Source organism: Manduca sexta, chromosome 25 (genome assembly GCF_014839805.1).
Source record: "Manduca sexta isolate Smith_Timp_Sample1 chromosome 25, JHU_Msex_v1.0, whole genome shotgun sequence".
NCBI classification, from domain to species: domain Eukaryota; kingdom Metazoa; phylum Arthropoda; class Insecta; order Lepidoptera; family Sphingidae; genus Manduca; species Manduca sexta.
The window spans coordinates 9,583,312-9,603,814 of NC_051139.1; the positions used below are offsets into that span (position 1 = coordinate 9,583,312).

The window sequence follows — 20,503 nt, forward strand, 5'->3', positions numbered from 1 at the left end:
ATACCTAATTAGTACCTCTCCACCTTTTGCCAAGCTTATTGAGACCGGTCCTATGACGTGATATAGGGCGAATTTATTGTAATAAAATCAGGCAGAAATCCCAGACTCCGGGTCGATACTGAGCAGAAAAACTCAATATAATTTTATCTTACCCGTGATCGAACCCCCGATCTCAACACGACAGACATAATATTATAATACAACTCAACACCCCGAAACACTAACTTTATTTTTACTATAACTACTTAACTATAATAATAAATACATCGATAAATGTCTGTTACTTGTACCAATAATTATAATTATTATACTCTTACATTGATTGATGGGACCAATTTCTGTAAGCATATAGGATATATTATAACTTAAAGGATATGCAGCTACCGTTTTAATTTATGATGGTTATCCGTAAAAAAATAATGCGATGAAAAGTTCCTATATACTTATTTAAGTCACGGGGCCTATTCCGTCTAGAGGAGTACATATATCTGACCTATATGGCAATTACGGGCGTTCTTATCGAAGGACAGCTTTAATAGTCGTACAGATACTTAACTAAAGGATTATTTGACTCTTTTGGCTAAGTATATGAGCATCAAACCTGTCCTTAGATTAGAATGTCCGTAAGTGCAAAAAGACGGATATGCCCCCATAGATGGAATGAGCCCCCTGACTATATATTAAGTATCTCGTGCCGGCCAGCATCTAAGTATATCTTAGACCGGCATGATTGTGTCGAATGGCATGAGATACCTACCCATCTGTTGCTATTTGATCATTTATCTGGAAGACATCGCGATTTCCATCTAGTGCAGTGCAGTCACCTTGCCGAGCCAGAATAAAAAAAATCTCATTAGATACTTACTTAGTTCGCAAAATGATTTTTTTATGAAAGTATATTATGGCCACAAACTTTGCCACTTTTGTTTTATATATTGCATATTTGTTTAATTTTTTTGTTGTCTGTTATCAACTTGATTATCAGCTGTGCAGACGTCAATAGTCTTGTTTTGAAGTTTGTCATAAGTGTCAGTTGTCACAACTCAAACTGACAAGGTGCAAGTTCTAATTTATTCGGTGTACATAATATTTTACTTTTAAGTCTTTATTCCACTTGAAAAATTTTAGTTGATAAGAAACTATTCTAATATAACTCCAAATTAAAAATGGATATTCCGTATGAGGTAAGAAAACTTGTTCAGGTCACCAAAGATCTCTTCCTGGTTTAATATTTTTTTCTTTGTTTGTGCTTTACATAATTTTTCACGTGACCAATGATAGATAGTCAATGATAACATTATTTTACTTTTATTTATTAAACAAACATTGATAAACCAATAAATTTTGAGGGTATCGGGTTAAAGTTTACTATAATGTTCAAATCAATCAATTATTTCAGGTTTTAGTATATCTTTTTGAATACTTGCCGAAATCCGACAGAGCAGCAGCAAGTGAAACTTGTCGATCGTGGTATTTAGCGGCAAATGATCATATTTTTTTGAAAAATAAAGTAGCTATATTTTACAAATCAGTATTAAGTGATGAAACATTTTCACCTATCAATATATTTGAAAATGCATTAATTACATATTACAACTACCTATTTAATGAAGTTGAAATCACAAACAAACTCAATGATTTTTGGGAGAAAAATGGAGTGAATATTAAATGTTTGACTCTAAGAAACTGTGATATTTGTGAAAAAGTTTTTGTACATATTTTGCAAAACTGCCAAAACCTTGAAGCATTACATATACAGAGTTGCAAAGAACTATTCATGTCAGGCCGTTTACTTGAAGGAAAGACAGAAGGTCTACTTGCAAATAACCTGGAAAACTTAAAATGTCTCAGTCTCTCTGGAAACCAATACCTGACAGATGTTTTAGTCAACAGGTTTATTTCGGCTGCTCCTTATTTAGAAGAGTTGAATTTGTCATCATGTTCTTTACAATTTCACTTGGGTCTGGTAAAAAAGTTTTACCCCCCTGGCAGTGATGTCTTTCATAATCCATCAGAAAGTGTTTTGACATTTTATTTTATTTTACAACTGATTGTTGCTAAAGCTAAAACAATTAAACACTTGTTATTTTCAAACACTCTGATTGACGGAGCAGCTCTAAAATCATTATCGGAAGTAGATAACTTAAAGCTTGAAACACTGCAAGTACATTCATGTGACCAACTTACCAATACTGGTATACTGGCGCTGACTACACACCAAACATTGCTCAAGGCACTTGATATTGGATTATGTACAAGGGTTACAGATCAATCTCTTGTTCATATTTGTAAAAATCTAGTCAATTTGGAATATCTCAATATTCAAAGATGTAGAGCTGTTACAGATCTTGGTATAGCTGAATTAGGGAAATTAAAGAAATTAAAATCATTGAACATATCCCAGTGTGAGCTTATCACTAAAGATGGATTAGAGAAAGGAATATGTGCAGAAGAAAATAATGTTTTAGAAGAACTAGATATACATTCCTTAAATTTAGATCAAACTGGTGTTATAATGATTTCAGAAAAGCTCCCTAGCTTAAGTTCATTAGATTTGAGTTATTGTTTCAATGCTGTTACTGATACATCCATCCAAGTGATATTTAAAAACCAAGTATTGTTGCATACATTAAAAATAAGCCATTGTGACAAAGTATCTGATGCTGGTTTAACGGGTATGGGCAAAATTGAAACTGATGGAAATAATGATGATGATGGACCCATTATGTCTAGTATGGATAATGTCCAAGCCCCTTTAAAAATCCACTTGGGATCCAGAGCTGAGGAAGAGATTATGCGAGATGCCAGAAGAAAAAGGGATGTAATGAGAATGTGCGAAAAACTGACTACAGATACTTATTCTGGCTATTCATTAGCAAGGATAAAAGGACTCAAAGAACTAGATATAAGTGGTTGTAACCGAATAACTGATGTTAGTCTCACATATGCATTTAACTTTAAAGAACTTTTCAATCTGAACTTGAGCAGATGTCAACAAATAACACATGAAGGAATAGTTAATTTGGTCAAAAACTGTCCAAGCATAGAGTATTTAAATCTCATAGATTGCTACAATTTGAAAGATGAAGCAGTAACAGAAGTGGTCAAAGGATTAAGGCGGCTAAAACAACTAGAACTGAGAGTGAGTTTTATTAACATTTTGTGAAACATTTTTGGGATATCTGAGTGGAAGGCCATATTACAAAGATTTTTTAAATTTTATATGTACCTTCATATATTAACCTAACTGGCACACACTAGTGCATCAATATTAATATAGTTAAAATATGTTCTTGTGTAGACTGTATAGTGGCTATTGGTTAATTTGATCTCTATAGTATACTTAGTAAGTATTCATCAAACCTTAACATATCTGGTACTACCTAAATGATAATATTAAAGTCTTTGGAACTGTTCTACAATAATAAAACTGTAGTAGAGATCTAAATCTTTTTTTTGTTTTAATTGAAGTTCCATGATTACATTCTTTGAACATGAAAGCTAACAGTGCAAAACATAGATGTGTCAATAACATGTTCATTACAGGGATGTAATCAGCTGACGGACAAGACATTAGAAGCTGTAAGAAATCACTGTGAAAAACTCAAGTTTTTGGATGTACAAGGCTGTCGCAACATTTCGCCTGAACTGGCCTGTGCAATTGGGGCCCTACCTACTCTTCACACAGTATTGATGTCTAAACCTGGACCTTATGTTACTGACGGCCTTAAAAATAGATCCCCTGCGCCGGCGTTCCTGCCTGCACTAATGAGAAAATTACGCTTACACTAGCATTTTAATATATTTCTATTTATATCGACTAATTATGTCTTGTTTTGTATTTAACATGACTATGTAATATTATTATCTATTATTTATTTATTTCAGGTGATATTTCGGTTTTAAGATCCTTCAATGGGATTTGATTGTCTTAATTTTTTGTTAAATTCCGCGCATTAATTTTTAAGATAATAATGCTGTTTTATTTTGTGAACTCGTGTTACAAAACCTATTGTAACGGCTTTTGAAAGAAAAATACTACAACTGTGATTTTTTATCAGATCTCATACCAAAGATCATAAACCTATCCAGAATATACATTTTTATAAAAACAATATTTTGTTGTTCAATGATCAAATGTGGCGAAGTAGGTTTACAAATATGTATTCAAAAAACATCTTTTTTACGTAAGTACCACCTTTAGAACCACAAAACATAAAAGTATTCATATAAAACATACAATTTATTTGACATAAAATGTTGAAGTAAAATTGTCTCGGAAATGATTGTCTCAGTAATGGTATCTACTCTTAGCAACTATCGATACAAAAGATTGTTGATTTTTGGCGGATTTCAATAAATGATCACAATTATAATCTACAATCCGATCCCGAGATTAAACCTTTAAGAAGCATGTAAAAAAAAGACTGTTGATTGGTCCACTTTTGCAATGGGGCGAAAACAGCGTCGAGATCATTTATTGAAAACGGCGGTAAAACATCATTTTCTAAATTAATAATTTGTTTTAGTAGCACTATTAGCCACCAATTATTTACTTTAACGTGCAATCATTTAATGAATATAAAATATAAAATTTACATTAAATTACATGTCGAAAGTTGGGTAACAGGTATCCTACTTAATACTTACTCATAGTTACTTACTATATTCTTGTGACTCGGATTTTTATGTCTTCCTTTTCCCTCTGATATCAGCTAAATAACCAAGATCATATAAATATTTCACTCATTTACATATAAGTATACAGGGTCATTATGACATTGCGTTACTAAATGAAACCACATATTTGTCTTCACCTTTGCTGACATTATGCCAAAAATCATCCATCAATAACGAATATTTTCACCAAACATCCTGTTTTAAGTTTTCTGATTTTTTTTATCATTTTGTAGTTTACTGCGAATATGGCGTGTGAGTGAGTGTACCTATTTCTAACTGAAAGTATATTGCGGGTGCGACGAATACTCTTAGTGTGGTAGTAGTGGCATTAGCTCGCATTCAATTAAAATTACTTTTCATTAATATTTCTTATGTTCGAAACTTACAAGTTTTTGATTTTACATCTACGGCTCAAATAACTTATTGTTAAGTGTTATTTCCAAGTAGGTAAGTATTTGGTTGCATTTAGCAATGTAATGTCGAAATGACCCTGTATAGGTATAAGTATTATTATTTGTCTACCTTTCATACTAATAATTCTCTTTTGTGTCTCTTTTCTAATATGTCTTAATTTTCAGAACTACCTGCTTTTAAATATGTTCTGTCTTAGGTTGCTAGAAAATTCCTCCGCTGTAATCTTATATAATAATGCGAAACTTTGAAATGTGTGGTTTTTTGTTAGACTAGTAAAAGTAATAAAATAATATCATGGTCATGAAGATGTTACTCAATAGGTATTATTGTATATTACAAATTATTTTTATTTATATTACATAATTTTTTCTAGGGTTTCATGAATATAGTCTTTAATAATATTGCAATAAAATTATAATTTTGTTATGTGACGCGTTTAAATACCATCTAACCTTCAAGATCTCAGTGATTTTTGGATGTTTATTTTTAACCCCCCAAAAAGCAATGCTAACCTAGCTTAGCTAGTTATATAATGCAACTGTGATACAAGTTTGCGTACCTAATAATTCGTAAGAGTACAAAATTTGGTCTAACAATTCCTTAATGTTCTCGACTTTTTAATGACATAACAATTATATTTTAATCATCTATGTATCTACTATACCACGTAAACAAGAAGATAACCCATAAATCGTTATATTATTCGGTTGTTCTAATGAAACTTCCCAATATAGTATCAGGTGTACCTACTGTAAGTGAATCTGCCGAAAAAAATAAGGTATTTTAAAAATATCTTGAACATAGTAGCTTCAAATTTGTAAATATAAATTACGTATATATTATTTCTAGCAGTCTGTTCCTATGGTTACCTATTTATTTGAATTGATTTACTTGATCACAATGGTTTTAAATAAAACACTTACAAGCTTTTAACAATATTTTATTACATTATCAATTTAAAAATAACTGTCTTATCGATTTGATACAGATACCCTAATCTTAAAGGTTCCTTATTTACTTTACCTTACTAAACTTTGTTCATTATAATAATGTTTAATATGTTATACAAAGGCTAAAATTTACAAATTAGTAGCAAACCAATAGCATCCTAAACACAACGTAGACAATCTACTCGACAAATAAACTATCTACGTAAATATTAAACGATACTTATTTGTAATATAAACAATAAATATTTTAATACATATAACAACACAGGGATAAAGTATACAGATTTACTCATATTATTGACCTTTGTTAGAAATAAAATATCTTCATTAATGCAATAATGGTAAATATCTACATACTTCTTAGTTGAAGGTTAGAGCCATTTTAAAAGTAAGTGCGCTAAAGACATATCTCAAGGCACTTTTTCCGGATGTGGCGAGGCATGCAAGTGTCTACTCGTTTATAAAAAGCTACAATCGTATTATTTATTATCTTAATATATTTTTTAATTGCCAAATACTTTGACAAGCAGTACAATAACAAAAAAAGGATATTGTTATCTTATATAATAATTATTATTCAGTATATTGATTACATGCATCCCTCGCGGTAATTACAGATCACATGCACTTCGTTATCCACACATTACACGAGAATAATAATTGTGCCTATGAAATACAATTATAATACTATTTATTAAAAATAACGGGAGCTCATATTGTATTATAGCTTACACAATTGGAACATATCAAAGTAAAATAACATTTGTGTCGTAAAATATATCCCTGTAACTTAAAACCAGCAGTTACACTGCACAACGAATAATTATTCCAAACGATATTATCTATATTTTAGCCCGAAGTTCATTACATTATATACTTATATATATTAGATTTACATTTTATAGATAATATTTTTGTGAACCTATACAAATACTTGACTCATAAGACACTAATTGCCTATGCATTATCACTGATCTTTGTATTTCATACCCTCCAACCACACCTTGAATCTGCTCCCAAAATAAAAATATACAGTAGTAAAATGTTTATTTACGTGATAAGATACGCGGCAGGTCATGAATTGTCAAAACCAGCTTCGATCTACGTTTCGCTGCACTTTCTCGTAAGCACGACATACGGTCAGTTTATACACTGCTTAGTAGTTTTCATATTTACGGACTACAATAGATTTCGTTACACATCCACTAAGGGGATGAAAACGGGCATTAGTGTCATAAATATATTAATTTGGTTCTTCCAAACAATTTACTTATATATGTGTGGACGTTATAGGTCGATTACCTAAAGCTGGGGCGTGAACACAGTCACAAACTGCGCGTGTGTAATCACTGTGAATGTATATACCGACGGGTACTATATATACTAGTATGAGTGCAAAAACAAAACTACAGGAGAGCCATTTAAACATTCTAAACTTTGTACATTTGTCATAGATCAACTGAAATCTTTGAAATACTGAGGTGTAACATTTTAAAATTTCAAGAATTTCTGTTGAAGTATGGCAAATTTACAAAGTTTTAAATTTTTAAAAGGCTCTCCTGTAAAGTTGTATTATTGCACTTGTACTATTATGCATAGGACCCATCGATACGTCAGTTGTCATGAGGACTTATTTCTCACGCATAATTAATGTGAAAAAAAGCGTCATGTTTTGTTTCTAATATCTGTGCCTTCAACCATAATATGAAATATTTTTTTACATACTTTATAAATATTTATTAGTGTGAGTGAGTACTGTGAACGTACTAGCTTGCGGTAATCGACCTTGTTTTTCCAATGTATAGTTACTAGAAACAATTTACAAAACGACATTATGTTCATATTACTTATATTTATTACATAACATGCATATATGTATATTGTATATATTATTTTAATAATGTTAAGGCACCAAAGCGACGACTATTGATGAAATAGGCAATCTAGTTAAAATGGTTTATAATATTATCATGAAAAGGCATTGAGTTTCAAAAATGCATATCATATTAAAAAAAAAGAAACAAATTAATTATCCCTTCGATTTGCAATTGTCTTCAAATTTGTCTTTAAACTGTTGTTTACTTAAGACATTACGAAAGTTTTGAGATTCCTCATTCTGTAAAGTGACCTGGCTACCTTTACATTCTCAGTCAAATAACAAGGCTTCAGTATAAGAGTTCATAAGTCTTGGTTAATGCAATTTTACATTTTCCTATGTGCTCCAATGCTTATTTATACGAACAGTTTCATTTATAAATTGCTTACAGTGAGCAAGTTCACCAACAGCTTTAAAAACCTACAGTGTATTGTAAATCTTAAGTTTTTTTAATGTCATGGGGGTAATTTCAAAACTTTCGTAACGACCTATACACATTCTACATATGAGAATCTACACTATTCCGGCAAAATCACAATAATTATCAAATTCTACATGTATTAAGGTTTTAAATCTTTATTTCGGTACTGTAAAACAGGATAAGTACCAAACTATGTAAAGATTTGAAACACTTAGACCGATAGAGGTATATGTACATGTCAAACACAGTAGGTGTAATTAAGAATCACCATTTTGTCATGTCGGTTGCACTAGTTTGTAAAATTTTAAATTATGATGTGGAATAGAGTTAAACATTTATAATTTATATTCCTTTTCATATAAAAGTTCACAAAAAAATATATGATTTTATTTAAATCGATTTATCTGAGTAATAATATCGATCGAAGTGTCAAATCTTTAAGCATTGTGATACCTGTTTATCCTATTTTACAGTTTTGTGTAGGGCTGATATACTCGAAACTATCAATAATTTCCACGTCAAGATATTAAAATGTGATGTCTAATTTGAGGGCAACTAATAACTACCCAATAATCCCGTAAGGAGCGTTGATAATAAAATAATATAGACATAATATTCATGCTAGCATTAGCACTTATACGTGACTTATTTTGCATAGAGATCCGAAATTCAGTCAGTTCGCAATAACTAGATGAAGCTTCTGATTATTTGTCCCACTGTGCCTAATTACTACTGCCCATTGGAACCATGTAATTGAATTAGTATCTAAAAACTAATTTAATATTTAAAAACCAAACCACTAAACTGATTTTAATAAAAATTCTTTTGGATGCATCTGATATTATTTTAACAAACATTAAAAAAATACACTACGAATTGAGAATCTCGCCCCTTTTTTGAAGCCGGTTAAAAACTGGATCAAAGGCATTACGAATCAAATGAATATGAAATAGCCATACAAAAATTAAGCATCATTTGTTTAATTTCAGATATGTTCCTTTGTCTTAATCTGACATCACACAGCAAAGCATAATAGGACTAAGCAAGTTTTTAATATCGTTTCAATATAAATCATTTTAATGAGAAGTCGGAGGTCTATGGAAAATGAAGTTATTGTGCTATGAACCTTCCTTATTACATTTTACAGTATGTATAATGTATATACAATATAAATACAACATTCCTAACTACAAGTGTTTTCATAAATACGCACGTTGATAAATTTCTCCGCACTTTAGTATGAGCGTTGTTTTTTTTCATTAGATGTAGACGATGATGGTAAGTGGTGACCGTCGCCAATGCCAGGGTCACAAGTGTTGGTGGCCTCAGTGCTTGAGTGTGAAGGAAGGCGAGCGCGCCTGCACCTGCGGCGTGTTGAGCGTGGAGCTGACGGACGGCGACAGGCACGAGTCCTGCGAGTTCTCACACTCTAGATCCGGCATGTTTATATCCTCAAAGTCTGGAATATTCCCTGTATACGAGATTAGCTGATTCCCTTCAACTGAAAGTTCCCAAAAACAACAATTAAATTCCATTGTATAATGCTATAAAATATATTAATTTCTATAACTATTCTAAATAGAGCTGTCAGTACAACGTACACGATGTGTCTTAATACGTAAGGGACATAAATAATTGTGTGACAAAGTATAATAATATAGGTACTAAAATAAAAAAATATACCTACTCGTTTAACTTTATATCTACTTTGTATACATTCTCGACTGCAGACAAGACCCTCAAAATTAATTTCTATACAGTATCGAAAAGCTTATAATAATAATAACAGATAAAAAATCGCTATAATATAGTCACAATGTTCAGATTCATATAATGTCATCGAAGTCTGTATACTGTATAGTGGACAGCAAAATCTGATGGCATTCTATATGAATTTGCACACTGATATTATTAAATCTACATATCTACTAAATAAACTTTCTAATCATGCCATAAAATATATAACATCATAATAAGCCAACATATCTAATTATTTAAAAATTCTTAATTAATATTTAACTCTATGTTTACGTTATAACTAATAACCTACACCAACATTACTTTTAAAACACAGCTTATAAATAGATGGTAATACGAAGGAAAATAAAAGCAACAGTAAATACACCTCAACAATAAAAGAATCCTAAGGGCATCATTCTATGGAGATAAAATGAAATCTTTAAAGTTTAAATCACGTTGGTCTTATTATGACATAAAATTAATAGAAAAACTATGAAGTCTGATGGCTGTCCCTCCCAAATTTAAAAGCAAAAAACAATTGTTTATTTGAAAAATTGCAACGTTGCAACCCTGAAGTTATCATAATTTGTAACAGACAGTTGGGACCACATGTTTCACACAATATATTCTCAACTGCCTAGAACAAATTGTTTTATTTAAGCTTCTCACCATACGTCCATAAAATCTTAAATGCCATAAGAAGCGTTTTAAATAACGTAAAAATAACATACATAATGATTTTGTCATTGCGTTACTAAATGAAACCACATACTCGTCTTTACCTTTGCTAGCATTGGACCAAAAGTCGTGCAAGAATAATTATTTTTCTGTTATTATTTTTTTGCTATTGCGAATATGCTATATGCGTGAGTGTATTTCTGACTGACAGAGTGATGTTGCCGCTGCGATGAGTTCTTTGAGAATAGCAGTAGTGGCATTAGAGCGTGTCAAAATAAATGTATTCTTTATTCATATTTATTTTGTTCAAATCATACATTTTTGTTATTTTACGGTTCGAGTAACTTATTGTAGTGTTATTTTTCAGATAAGTATGTGGTTTTATTTAGTATCGTTATGTCAAAATGATCCTGTATAAATAATAAAATAATTGATATGTAATCTATTTTTCAATCGTGCAAATAAAAATACTTATGTAGGCTACTATTGAGGGATATAATAATAGAATGAATACCATCATCTTCTATAAACTGCTGGTCGCGAGAGTCGTCACTTCTTACATTCGAAATTTCACCTCTCTGCTTCTTTGCTTTAATTAACAATAAAATACAGTTATAGGTACTTTTATAACATATTGACTTAAAATCTAGAACGCTACACTGTCCACGGAATTATCAAAACCGAGATGAATTAACCACAAGTTGTCAAACAATTTATATGTCGCAACAAATGATATTCGTTTAAACATATAAAAATAATACCGCTTCTGCATCCCTATACTATCGTGATCATATAACTAAATTAAGATATGTGATGAAACAAAACTTATGTGATGGAAATCTGCACAGGTAGTATAATATTTACAAAATAACAGTGTTCACAGGAACATGACGTAGACTGTAGATGGAAGGTAACAACGTTGCCCCCAACGCGTGCCGCTAACCGGTTACCGGAACCACCAGCACTATTTTACCCCATTACCAAAATTTCCAACACGTCATGCCACTGCGGACATGACGTGCACAGCATTGCAAATATCTTGAACGACGTAGCCATGGCTACTTTGCAGGCGAGGCTTCGCTGTTATTGATCAGCCAATCAAAATCAATCATCGGATACTGTTTGGTTGTATCTACAATTAACACAAATGCGTAATATAACTCTAAAACTGTCTGGCCTGACTTGCAAGTAGAGCAACGTGAATTTGAATGGACTGCATGACAACATGCCACAACTGATACTGAACTGAAACGGAATCTTACAAATTCCAATAAATAAATGTGTACACAATGTTAAATAATATAGCGATCCCAACCACAAGTGTCACACTGTTCTGTCACTTCAGACTGTTGAATGTATTAATTGAATCCATTAAATCAAAGGTTTGAAGCAGTTTATGTACATATTATGTAGACTTACCGCTGTTTGTCGATGTTTTCGACTTGTCGTCCGACGAGTTGAAGGTCAGTCCATAGAAAGGATCGTCCGATCCAAATAGCTGGAATGAGTTAATAATCGAATTAAATTCACTTGTTTTTTCAACACGAAACAATAATAGTAAGTTGATAAAACCAGTGATTATAATAATCATGTGCTAATTTTGCAATATTGATTGCAAGTACAAAAATATTAAGTAAGTAGGTATATCATTTTGTCATTATGGATTAACGATATAATGAAATGATCTTATAATGCGGGAGCAAGCAACTATATTCATTAATAATCCTGGCTGTGATAGAATAACATGTTACATAATCATTTGGTGGTTGATGACGAGCAGAAATGGCCAAGGACATCGAAGGTCCTAGTCCTGCTTCACCATTCTATGGACAATACAGAAGTTATACTTTGGCATACGTATTTACAAATTTGGATTATTCCCATATGTAAAACGAGGACTTAAAATATATTAATTTTAAAAACAAAGTATTGCAATAATACATAATACTATACACAGTAATAAATGCTTATTAAAAATAAGGAAAGTAATTCAATCATTAAAATTAACAAAATGTTACAATCATTATCAATGTTTTTGTTGCGGGCCGCGGACGCCGCTATACCTACCGGCACAGATTGCCTGTGAACCGGCCTATTATGGCAGTGTGCGTGAGCGCTAAGCATAACAACTCACAAGGCACTACACGCGGTCACAACACGTTGCTTGCAACGTGACTTGAATCAGGGCTGCCAACGTAACCAAAGCAAATGTCAATGTTTTCATAACAACTATGGAGTGATGTTTGCAAGTGTGCGTTTGATTACCAGCAAACTCGCTAAAATAATAGTCGCATGTACCTAAAGACTTGATTTTCGCCGGGCCGTCTATCACACCGTTGTGGAAGGAATTTTTATGTTGAAATATACAATTAAATTCTCGTTTCAACACGCCCAGGGAATAAGTTTAATACATCGCTGCAATGATAATACGTACCCCCAATAGTGTGCTGGTATCAAGAGCGTAGTTGTCGCTTCTGAGCAGCTCCCTCAACGATTCAATATCGGATTGCATCGCATCTAAGTGATCATCAATGTCATTCCTGTAACGCATTATGATATTATAATATCTTTCACTTCAAGACAAATTCATCTACTTTTGTTCTGGATTATTTGGCTTATAAGCACCATCACATTTTTACCATAATGCCTAGAATATATTTTGTCAATAATATAATGTTTCTTGGCTTATTTATTGTGGTAAGTATATGTCGGTTAATTTATTTATCTAATTAAGCAAGGCATTATTATATACATACACGAGGATTAATACACATATAAAACACACTGCTAGCAATATATTATGCATATCTAAAAATACTAAATCAATTGCTGGGTCCATTATAGATACTTATCGAAAAACTACTATAACTAAAATATAAACATTTACAAAACAAAATGAGATCAATAAATATTTATAGTAGGCCACTTCTGCAAAGATTGTTATTCAGAATAATTATCATGTATTACACATACTTGTTTGAATTTGTTCCAAAGAGGGAAGAACATTCCTCCCGATTTTTGCTGATGTTATCTCTCCTATTCCTAAACATTAAAATAAGTACATACATTCGTAATATAGACAATATGATAAGAGATGTTTTGGGGCTTTGCTTATAGGAACTATCACCTTTCAACACCACATTATATGCAATGTGAGACACAATATAGTATGTTGTTGATATACAGTTTATTATCTGTCCTAGAGTAAAATTGTTCTGACATTATGAGTCCTTTAGGGGTTATGGCAAGGGTTGTATTTTGCAACAAAACATAATATGGATTTATATTATTTAATCTCACAATTTTTAAAGTTATCACTTGATATGACTGACTGTAAAAAAATCTTTATGATAAACGTTATAAAGATGTAAATATTTTGTGTCTGTACACTGTATATTTTTGTGAAAGACATTATTGCGAAGATCCAAAAATAAATAAAAATATTTATTATTATATTGAGGGCTTCATAACATACAATTTAATAGGGGACTAGAATAAAACAAAAATAATTAACTGTATAAACTTGGATATACAACCAATAAATGTTTGTTTCACTCATATATTTGTTGCTCCTGTAATACTGCACTTGTGTCTATACACCCCTGTTATGAAGCCCTAGATATATACCAAATTGTCTGTTCATTTGTAATCTATAACCGCCTAAGTATTAAGCCAATACCTTACTCGTAAATATTTATATGAATGGCTTATAAAAATGTTGGTGCAATACAGACATACACCAAGGTCATTCCATATGTGATCTGTTTTTAGTATATAACACAAAAATATGGTATATCAAAAAAACATACAAATCTCACCTGTTTTGAAACCTGTTGACATTAGGGTTGTTATTGACTGTAGCAAGAGTCATATTATTCCAGTCAAAGTCATCTTGTAATTCAGTCTTTATATCACTTAAATTAACATTTTCATGTGCATCTTTGTTGGTTGGCTTCCTAGATTTCTTGGATGCTTTAGAAACTTCTGTTGGTTTTTCCACTTTAATGTTTATACCGCCAAACATTTTGTCTTTTGAAGTGGATGCCATTGGATCAACTGAAACATCTTGTAAAATATTCTGTATTGTTGCATCTTCTGCACTTACAACACCTGTGTCACTTACAGAATCATCACTAGCAAATATCTCAGCTGGAAGTTTTAAATCAGCTGAAGGATTTATTGTGTTGAAGTTGGTGGGAGAAATTAGAGTTTTACCACTTGCTTGGGAGTTCTTACTCTTAGTCCTTGACTTTGATGTGCCTGGGGTAGGAGACAATATAATGTTGTTTGCCATAGGAACCATCGTAACATGATCCATAGGTGAGGATGGATTAACTTGAGTGGGTGGTGGTGATGTAATAACAGGCAGTACATCTGTACTTGGAAAGCCATTACTTCGGCAAATAGGATAAACCACCCTGTTACCACCTGTTGGTTACAAAAAATATATATTATTAAAAAAATTAACAGGCAAATTTCAATAACATAATAATATTTTAGTAATATACCTGTATCTATGTCATCTCCATCTTCCATTGTAACATGATACTGTATTGAGGACAAGGGATCATTTGGACTGTGCCCTCTAGTAACTGTGTTATTCATGTCAATAGTAACAAAACTGCTAGGATCCAGGGCATCTTGAGAAGTTTCCGTGTGCAAAATATCATCATGAGCTAACTCATGAATAGTAGGCCCATCCTCCTAAACATAATTATTATTTTAGTTCTAAATACCAATGAAATATTAGAGTATTGTAGCACTAATATTAGTAAAAGAGCATACCAAATTGTCATCATTCAAGTCTTCCATTAAAGCATCTTTGTCCAATTTAATATTTTTTAATCTTCCAGGGTATGAAGGATCAGTGTTGGCATTGTATGCTGCATTATTAATCATTAACTGGTAGGGCCTCTTAACACCAACATTATTTCCACTAGCATTTGGTGGACGAGTAGGTTGGACCAACGACATAAGAAATTGAATAAGCTAAAAGTGAAAAAAATAATGTAGTTGCTTGACTATACTTTTAAAAACAGTAAAAAATCCTCAAACTAACTATTAAATATATTTTGTAGATTAGGTGGTTTAGTATTCTCACCCATTCTACATTTAATATATTGTTAAATACACCTAACACCTAAAGGAATATTGTGTTTATTAGTAATATTTTTACTAACATTGTTCACAATTTGTTGCTGCTTTATATGCTTCTGCCTGAGTATTGCCACTTCCCGCCAGAGGGCTTCATTCTCCTGCTTCATGGCACTAAACTTGGCATCAAGGCTTTCTTGTTTACCTTTCATTTGTTTGACATCAGCAAGCACTTTGTTCATCAACTCCGGTTTTACCAATATCTTTTCTCCACTTTCATTACTTGTTACAATTGATTTGGGATTAGCAATCTTCCTTTTGATATGTTCAAGTAAATAAGCATGACCCTTCATAAAACATGGATGTGAAAACTCTATTTCATCCTTTTCATATCTCAAACCTCCATTCTCAACAGAAGTTATTTTATGAAAACCATACATGTTCAATTGTCTGATGAAACTTGCCATATTATTATGTTTGTAATATAAAGGTAGAAGTTCTCTTGCAAAATCAGCTTGATTCTTTATAACAAATGTTTTTCCAGCCTACAATTTATATTGTTTTAAATAAAAATTACAATATTAGACAAAATATTTAAACATTATGGGTATTATAAAAATCCTATAAAAAATGGAGTCAACTAAACCCAACGCAAAAACACAACTAATGTGTTTCGGTCGCAGTACGACTATCGCGCTGAAATGTTACACCTCTGCCTACCCCTGAAAAGGAGAAAAGGTGTGATGCTATATATATGTATGTAAGAAGTAGATTCAAGCAAACCTAACGCAAAAACACAACTGATATATTTGGCTCACAGTACAACTATCGCGCTGTGGTGTAACACCTCTGCCTACCCCTGAAAAGGGGAAAAGGTGTGATACTATATGTATGTATGTAAGAAGTAGAGTCCACTAAACCCAACACAAAAACACAACTAATGTGTAACGCACGCAATACGACTATCGCGCTCAAATGTTACACCTCTGCCTACCCCTGAAAAGGGGAAAAGGTGTGATGCTATATATATGTATGTAAGAAGTAGATTCAAGCAAACCTAACGCAAAAACACAACTGATATATTTCGATCATACTATAACTATTGCGCTGTGGTGTTACATCTCTGCCTACCCCTAAAAAGGGGAAAAGGTGTGATGCTATATACATATATGTATGTATGTAAGAAGTAGTCAATTAAACCCAACCCAAAAACACAACTGATATGTTTCACACACAGTACGACTATCGCGAGGAAATGTTACGCCTCTGCCTACCCCTGACACGGGGAAAAGATGTTATGCTATATGTATAAGTATGTGAGAAGTACAGTCAACCAAACTCAATGCAAAAACATAACTAAATACGTCACAGGAAAGCTAAATTCACGATTTCGTTTTCTTGGACGACATAATTATTCCAGTTTTTTTAATTTTAAAACCAAACTACCGAAGCGATCTTGAAAAAAAAAATTTGGGACCAATCTGGAGAAAAATTCTTTCGAATAAAAAAACAATTTTCCAAATCGGTTCATAAATGAGCGAGTTCTGAGGTAACAAATATACAAAAAAAAAAAAAATCACGTCGAATTCATAACCTCCTTCTTTTTTTTGAAGTCGGTTAATAAAAAACAAATACAAATTCCACTACAAGTAAAAACAAAGTTTTAAATGATGGGATTAAATCAAAATTACAGTCCAATAACAGAATCAACATACACATACTTAGGTGTGATATCACCATAGGTTTGCGGGCGTAAGAAAGAGATATCACCTAGGAACACATTTTGTCTAAAAAAATACTATTTTAATATTTTAACTCTTCTTAGATAGTGATGTTTTTCTAATTAGAGCCATAAAATGGTAAAACATATCCTGACGTTAAAATAATGGTTTAACATAAATAAAATATATTCTGTTAAATGATATATGTATCCAAATAATTAAAATCATTTAAAATCATCCCTAGTCACCTATAATTATCAACACTACTAGCTCCAGTTATCGACACCCAAGTTTGATAATTTACACTTGTGCCTCCCCCTAAAAGTGAAAAAGATGTGATGCTATCTACCTAGTAAGGATCGCAAACTAGTGCAAAGAAATAAAATATTTATCATATTTATAATTTTTTTTCTTATGCTATGGCCATTCAAAATCTTAATAACATTTCTTAAGGCATTTTGTGACCACCAGTAATCAACATCAGTTATTACTTATTAGCACCAAAAAATATTTATCAATTTCTAAAATTACAAAATTAATTGTATAATTTCTGAAACATTAATATGCTAAATTTCAATATATTATGTGTTTCAAATAAACATTATAATATACAATAAATTACAAAAATATGTATTCTCTTGCTTAAATATTTTGAGATATTTTATTTGCAAGAACATTAACTACACTTAGAATTAAGTAAGCTTTTTTGCAGAGGAAAAATCACGATAAGGTATCTAATTATGTAAGTTCATGCTTGGCAAACTGAACATTGCCTTTCAATCCCTAGACACGGTTATTGCACCAACTGCAAATAATAGGTTTGTAATGGTAAATTCACTTTATTTTATTATAGGTTTTAGATGTTTTCTTTACACATGCTGTAAGATACTGCCAATTTTCAAGATTCTAGGTCAACAGGAAGCACCCTATAAGATTTAGATTCCTTGTGAAAGCATAAAATAAGCAGCATAAATGGATATTTATTTTTGGTATGATGACTAATAAGTTTGATTCTTAATTTGACAGCTGTCACCTTACACCTGAGTATTTTAAATAAATTTCTACTTAATATGTGTTCCTGAGATAAAGTGTCTTGACAGATATACAAGCATATAGAAAGACTGATGGATGACAAAGTAATCATGTAAAGGTTTCTTTTGAGGTACAGAACCCTAAAAATGGAGAACTGCAATGAGTCCTCACTATACAATAACAAAAAGGAGTATGATATCTGACCGAAGAGTTGAGAAGTCAAAGACATATTTCCCTAGTCCCTAATCTTTTGAACAAAGAAGAAAAATGTCATCATGTTTCCCACCTAATTTTGATGGTATTTTTACCAAAAGAATTTTATGGTTCTTACATAAGGTAACATATAAGATAATGTATAAAATCAAATTCAATTAAAAATTCTTTTGAATTTTGAGGTGAAAACACAATTGGAACAGTAAGATTCTGGTCCAATCCAATAGCAATGGTTTATGTGCATGTTATCTCTTTTTAGCTGATAAATATTTGATGAAGTGCATATAGAACCCTGTAGAATATATGTACCCTATAGAATATTTAATGTAAAATAACTTTCCATGGGTAACAAAAAATCTGCCTCAATGGCATAAGTTAATTATGGTATGACTGCAGTGCTGAGATGTGAGATTTGTTCCCTGGGTTGGGTAAAGTAATAACAGATTTTTCTACTCAGTATCATCCCAAAGTCTGGAATATGTGCTTGATATGGTGATAGGCTTAATCCCTATCAAATCATTGGATGGAATACACACAGCAGAAAGTGTGTGCACCTGTAGCGCCTCTGCTTACCCCTTCTGGACAAAATGTGTTAGTGTGTATGTGTGTAGAAAAATCAATATGCAATAAAATTTATAAACTAAACTAAACCAAGAAGCTAAACCTAGTTGGTCACTATAGATAAAGTGAATATACAATAATGTGCTAGCTAGCTGTCTATAACAAAAAAAAAACAAATTATCAATCACAGCAGTTTATTAAATTATGTAGCCTCCACTATTCTAAAATATGTACTCATTTTTTCATTTATTGTTGTGAAATGTAATACGTACTGAGTACCTATTAAGTATGCATAATATTACACAATTAAAATATGAGATAATACTTGAGCATCAACCACAAAGTGAATGTAGTTGCATTCATCTTGAAAAGGCAATTATACTAGATAGTAAAACAGCTGTTATTGTTTCGACAAATTTTACAAACACGTAAAAAACTATCGGTGAACTTTATAGATAGCGCCCGAAAACGCACCAATAACAGAGAGCATGGTGGAAAACGTGACTTCTAACTATTTATTTATGAAGTAATATTCCGAATGTCAACTAGCGCTTATAGGTTGTTTTAATAACTTTCTACAAAAAATACTTGAACGATACAGTAGCGACCATGAACTTCTCACTCCATATTTATTGCAGATAAGTTATAAAGACTAATACAACACAAATTACTTACAGGGCTCCAAGAAATCAGATGATTTGTCTCGGTATCATTTACTAATTTCCATAATTTTCCCAGAAACGCTGGGACACTAGCCCCAATCTCTACAACGGATCGCATTTTGTAAAATGAATTACTCTATTATCACTTTAAAACTGTTTTTCAATGTTTGCTCAATATTTTTCAACAAATTGTTTAGAATTACACACTAGGACACGGTTTCCAAATCGCCATTTTTATTATACTTGCACACATGCAACACTAAATGACTACACAAAGATATAATTTCTTGTTATTACGTAGTACGTAATACAACGTATACGAACGCAAACATGCAAAGAGCATATTGCCAACATTATCAGACTTCATTTTGGGATGACATTCTTGACAATTATAATAAATATACTATTTTGTAGGTTTGATCTCGGAAAAAAAATATATAAACAAAATCGCCATGAAATTC

At 31.8% G+C, this 20,503-nt stretch overlaps 2 protein-coding genes across 12 annotated transcripts; one reads left to right on the forward strand and one right to left on the reverse strand.

The window, feature by feature from the left end:
- The first annotated feature begins 1,003 nt into the window (after positions 1-1,003).
- LOC115455171 (dynein regulatory complex subunit 6) lies at positions 1,004-6,024 on the forward strand. The gene is made up of 3 exons (XM_030183885.2): positions 1,004-1,184; positions 1,400-3,142; positions 3,547-6,024. Exons 1-3 carry the CDS (start codon positions 1,167-1,169, stop codon positions 3,790-3,792), a joined length of 2,007 nt encoding a protein of 668 aa, XP_030039745.2. The 5' UTR covers positions 1,004-1,166; the 3' UTR covers positions 3,793-6,024.
- On the reverse strand, positions 6,018-20,333 carry LOC115454607 (heat shock factor protein). 11 transcript variants are annotated; one of them, XM_030183360.2, is made up of 11 exons: positions 20,056-20,333; positions 15,940-16,398; positions 15,545-15,748; positions 15,268-15,463; positions 14,578-15,187; positions 13,733-13,801; positions 13,194-13,299; positions 12,511-12,582; positions 12,179-12,257; positions 11,274-11,348; positions 6,018-9,842 (listed from the first exon to the last, which is right to left on the reverse strand). In XM_030183360.2, exons 1-11 carry the CDS (start codon positions 20,158-20,160, stop codon positions 9,667-9,669), a joined length of 2,151 nt encoding a protein of 716 aa, XP_030039220.2. In that variant the 5' UTR covers positions 20,161-20,333; the 3' UTR covers positions 6,018-9,666. The 11 variants fall into 11 exon arrangements, 10 of the variants coding, with proteins under 10 accessions (XP_030039220.2, XP_030039280.2, XP_030039344.2 ...); XR_005113028.1 differs by having other exon boundaries at positions 9,673-9,842; positions 11,274-11,891; positions 20,056-20,160; XM_030183420.2 differs by lacking the exon at positions 13,733-13,801 and having other exon boundaries at positions 20,056-20,160.
- Between the last annotated feature and the right edge of the window lie 170 nt (positions 20,334-20,503).

Coding starts and splice junctions, on each gene's coding strand:
- LOC115455171 (XM_030183885.2), top strand. Junction 3,143..3,546: donor TAAAACAACTAGAACTGAGA/GTGAGTTTTATT, acceptor TGTTCATTACAG/GGATGTAATCAGCTGACGGA.
- LOC115454607 (XM_030183360.2), bottom strand. CDS start 20,160: ATGCGATCCGTTGTAGAGATTGGGGCTAGTGTCCCAGCGTTTCTGGGA. Junction 15,464..15,544: donor ACTTGAATGATGACAATTTG/GTATGCTCTTTT, acceptor AATTATGTTTAG/GAGGATGGGCCTACTATTCA. Junction 9,843..11,273: donor GCAGTTTATAGAAGATGATG/GTATTCATTCTA, acceptor GGGAACTTTCAG/TTGAAGGGAATCAGCTAATC.